This window comes from Corvus brachyrhynchos, unplaced genomic scaffold, assembly GCF_000691975.1.
Source record: "Corvus brachyrhynchos isolate BGI_N302 unplaced genomic scaffold, ASM69197v1 scaffold80, whole genome shotgun sequence".
Taxonomy (NCBI): domain Eukaryota; kingdom Metazoa; phylum Chordata; class Aves; order Passeriformes; family Corvidae; genus Corvus; species Corvus brachyrhynchos.
Window position 1 is genome coordinate 11,048,463 of NW_008236769.1, and position 4,425 is coordinate 11,052,887.

General features: G+C 39.5%; 1 protein-coding gene across 15 annotated transcripts in view; it reads right to left on the bottom strand.

Annotated features, from left to right (window-relative positions):
- ADD1 (adducin 1) overlaps positions 1–4,425 on the bottom strand; it is a 54,715-nt gene that overhangs the window by 23,217 nt on the left and 27,073 nt on the right. For all 15 annotated transcript variants that reach the window (XM_017727719.1, XM_017727718.1, XM_008645077.2 and 12 more), the window contains 4 exons: positions 2,227–2,307; positions 1,665–1,814; positions 565–708; positions 312–410 (listed from right to left, as the gene is read on the bottom strand). In XM_017727719.1, coding sequence (XP_017583208.1) covers positions 312–410; positions 565–708; positions 1,665–1,814; positions 2,227–2,307 — 474 coding nt within the window. The remainder of the gene's footprint in view (positions 1–311; positions 411–564; positions 709–1,664; positions 1,815–2,226; positions 2,308–4,425) is intronic.

A 4,425-nucleotide genomic window follows, 5' to 3' on the forward strand; every position in this document is an offset into this window, starting at 1 on the left:
TAAAAACTTGGCATAAACCCAGAAGAAATCTAGTTCATTTTAAAGCTAAAAAAAATGAATATGCTTGTATAACAGTTGTCTTAAGTCTTTGAAAATACCTGTCTTAATGGGCAGCATATATCAAATTGATGGTTTTGATACAATACTGGAATATTGTCAGTGAAACCAATTTTATGTCCTCCCACAATATAGTGATATCACACATCATTGTGATAGTTTAGATCAAGAGTTTAACCAGTAAAGCATGCAATTATTAATCTGGAGGTTAATATAGCAGGCTGTATTATTCCATAACATCTTGAAGTTCTTACTTGTATTTCACAGGCAAGCACTAGGTTATGAATATAGTAGAAAGCCTCCTCAACAGTCTCTCCAACTGATACTAAACCATGGTTTCTGAGAATAAGGACCTAGAGAGACATTGAAAGAAAGTTAACACCAGTATGTCAAGTATTTTCTTACTCTTGATTAAAGAACATCTGCTACTGATTAAAGAACATACTTGTCACACAAACGCACTGCCCCCCCCTCCTTTTTACTTTGATTCTCGATGTAACTACTGACCTTGCTTTTAGGCCCCAAATTTTTCTGAATAACCACCTTTTCTTCATCATCCACTAAAATACCATGGTAATCATGATAAGCTACTTCCCCTAGAGAAAGTGCTTCAGGTGAAATTGGCAAGAGACCACACTTCATTGCAGAAACCTAAGAAATATTAAAACAACTGATTTAATTTCTTGCAACAGAAAAAGTGAAAAAATACACTGATGAGAATAACAATAAAAATACATTTTTATGTACTATATGAATCTATCTCTACAGGTATGGTACATACATAGTGGCATTATACTCCATCCTCAAAGACTGTTTTTGATAACTTTTGGTTTGGATACAAAAGTCACATTGATTTTGGGTCTGTCTCCATATGTCTCTTTTTGCATGACAGCAACATCAGTATAAAAAGACTCAAGAAAAAAACCCAAAGAAACCACCAAACCCCCAAATCAACTCTATGCTTCATTCCTTTCACTCCATTCAGTTACTTCCCCCTCCTGCCCCCATGCCAAAAGAAGAACTTTGGTGACACAGGTAATTCTGCAGCACTACAGGTAAAGTTAAAGAATATTTTTAAAAAGGCTTCTCTGTAATTCACAAGTTTAGGAATTCGATCATTTACCCTTAAAATGGTTGTATTAACCTGATTAATCAATTAATTTTAAAAAAATATCATCAGAGTGTGAACACTGAAAGTCACTCTCAAAACATTCCAGAGAGGCAGAACTGACTTGCAATCAGTTGCTCCAAAGAGATATTGGGAAAGTTTCAAATATTTCAGAAAACCTTGATAAACTGTGCTTTACAAAACCAACAAAACACAAATACAAAACAAGCTTTTATGACCCACTGTCAAAAGATCTGGTCTTTTGTGGTAAAGGACACACATAAATGAAATACATATTTTCCAGTAATAGAACTCAATTTACTATCTGACCATTCAGGTAACAACCCAGTAAGGACAGGTTCTGATTCAAAGAGAACCATATTTGAAGACAGACTAAAAGGCTCTCTGCCCTCCAAAAAGGAAGCAGATCTATGATTAAGGGAACCCATCTATTTTCCCTTTGGGAGGGGTGGGGGAACAGGACACACCCAGAGCTTACCGCTGCTCCTGCTGGCGTGTGGATATGGACAATGCATTTGACATCAGGTCGAGCTGCATAAATTGCAGAGTGCAACGTAAAACCAGCTTGGTTTACTCCCAAGTTAGTGCTTCCACGATCAACCACATCTCCCTGAATATTGATTTTAACCTGGGATTGGAAAGAGTTATTTTCATAATCAAGAGTTTAAAAAACTGAGTTAATTCAGCATCTACCACTGGGGCTCTAAAACTAGTGTCATCATCTATATTTGAAATGCCTAAAGTTCCCCTCAAAAAGCTGGGCTCAACAGCCAGCAGCTTTCAAGGGCATGAGGTGATTCACTGACCAAATGACTCAACACCTTTTTACAGGTAGATCAGCTGGAGGACACCTGGTGGTGAACATGGGCAAAGAAATCTCTCTGAGATACCTCAGCATTACCAAAACCAGCCATGTTCAATAAAAGTATTTTAAACATATTACACAAGAGTAAAATATTCTCTAGGATAAAACTTAAAGTGACATATATATTCATATATACATGAATATTTTACAGCTATGTAAATCAGCAATTGCTCACCAGACTAGATGCAGTGACTTCACTATAGAGGAGTCCAAAAGGTACAATAAGGAAGTGCTCTTGCTCAGAATTTACTCTGGCCTAAGGATAAAACAAGAATAAGAGTTACTAGGAAAATTTTATTAAAGCATACAAGAAGACTCCAAACCATTAAAGTTACTTTTACAGCCTGATTAGTGAATGGGCAAGTATGCCTATAACATGCAATGTGACTTTCATGTATGCTACAATAGAAAGCACAGCACAGTTAATTAACTCATGTTGAACACAGAGATGGCAGGTACATGCCAGAATCCTTCAGATTGGTGGAATTTAGTAACCCCTTATACTCTGTTATAATGACAACTCACCCACTATGGAAAAAAGGTACAATACTGAGAGTAATGGGGGAAAAAAGTGAATTGGTTTAGTTGAATGAGTTTACATTTCAACTGTATTTCTACCCTAGTAAAACATAGGGTATGAAATAGAAGGCTGTGAGAAAATGCAAGAATTTGGCCCACAGATCCAAAATATCTTGATGCCAAGAAGGGTTTCATCACTGATGCTGGTTCCTGTGAGACATCTGTGAGCAGTACAGCACACTTGCAGATTTTCTGCCAAGTATCCCAACCTTCACTTATGTTTTTGCTCTCGTCTCATTCATACAATCAGGGGTTTATAATATAAAAATAATTTTGGCTTCAAAGCATTCACATCTTGGGATGCATATCTTAAAATCTGTACAATGAAAAGTACAGGATGTCTAGATAGTTAAGGTGACTCTTGATGGTGAATTAATAGGCTTCCTAAGTTTTACTGGACACATGAGACAACTCCCTACTTCATTATGAGTCTACCCAGCATTTGGGTAGTTTGTATTGTGGTTTTGGGTTTTTTGTTTGGTTGTTGTTTGGGTTTTTTAATTAAAAGTTATTTATGAGTTTTGCATATCCCTGAGATGCAGCTACTTTATGCTGCTTCTGCTTCAAGTCTTCTACTACTTGCAACACTAAATACATATATGCTTTGCTACAGCTCTACTGCAGGGAAAAAAAATCAAAATAAGTAGTTGTGCAGTCATGCAAAAGCTTCTAGCACAGCTCTAGTTTCCTTTACAATCAGCTGGGAACATGCTACAGCACAAGAGCCTTAAACTAAAGCAGTCAGTTGAAGTTAACCTGTACTTTTATGAACCACCAAAGTAGTTCTCAATTACAGAAGTGTAAATGATCTAGAAAAATCTCTTAGTTATTTATGCAAGACAAAAAACAGGTATTATTCAAAATTCCCCAAAAGCTAATAAGAAAGCTCAAATGGAAGACAAACAAACAGTGAGACTCACAAACCACTTTGCTTTAGGATTAGATCCAATAAACAGCTCATGCCCTCAAAGCAAACCAAGACCTGGTGAATGATGTCTACCTTTTGTAAACCTGTAATCTCAAATTCTGCCTGACCCTGGAGGCACCCAAGTTTACTCTACATTATTGCACTTGACATGAAAACCCTGGAGGTACCCAAGTGTACTCAACATTATTATACTTGGCATGAAAGCTCTTGATGCTCTGTAATTCTGCTTCTGCATCAGAACTGCATCAGTCTGAACAATTCTGCATACAGTAACTGTCAGTGATTGATAAAGATCCAAAAAAAAAACCCAACGATATTCCACCCAACTCCCTGATATGCCAAGACAGGAATTGTGAGAGTGTAGGGTATGCCCAACCACTGCCCTGGAGGGACATCTGCTGAGATAAGGAGATTGAGCAATCTCCCAGCAGGACCCCCTTGGGAAGGCAGCTACTCTTCAGTTACGGCGAGAAGACGACAGACCCAGAATCCTCTGGGAGACCCTGTGCAGATCCTTTGTAGTCCATTGGCCTTTACCCTCTGACACCCACCCCCTGTATCCCTATAAAGCCAGCCCCCTGCCCCTGCGAGGGCAGAGAGAGCTCGTCCCTGGCTCCCCTTCGCCGGAGTACGCACCAATAAAGCTGCCCATAAAGCTCCCTCGCTCGTGCGGAACAGCTACACGGGCTTCTCGTCTCTCTCTGGTCTGGCCTGGAGGCTGCCCTGCAGAGCTGAGCTGAAATCACGAGCTGATAATCACTTGTTGGGGTCCCTCCCCCCCACCATGTAGCCCTGGGAGAGGGGCCCTGGGGGGAGACACGGGGCTTCCCTGCCCCTGGTCAGCCTCGTTCCCCATTCGTTGTTCTG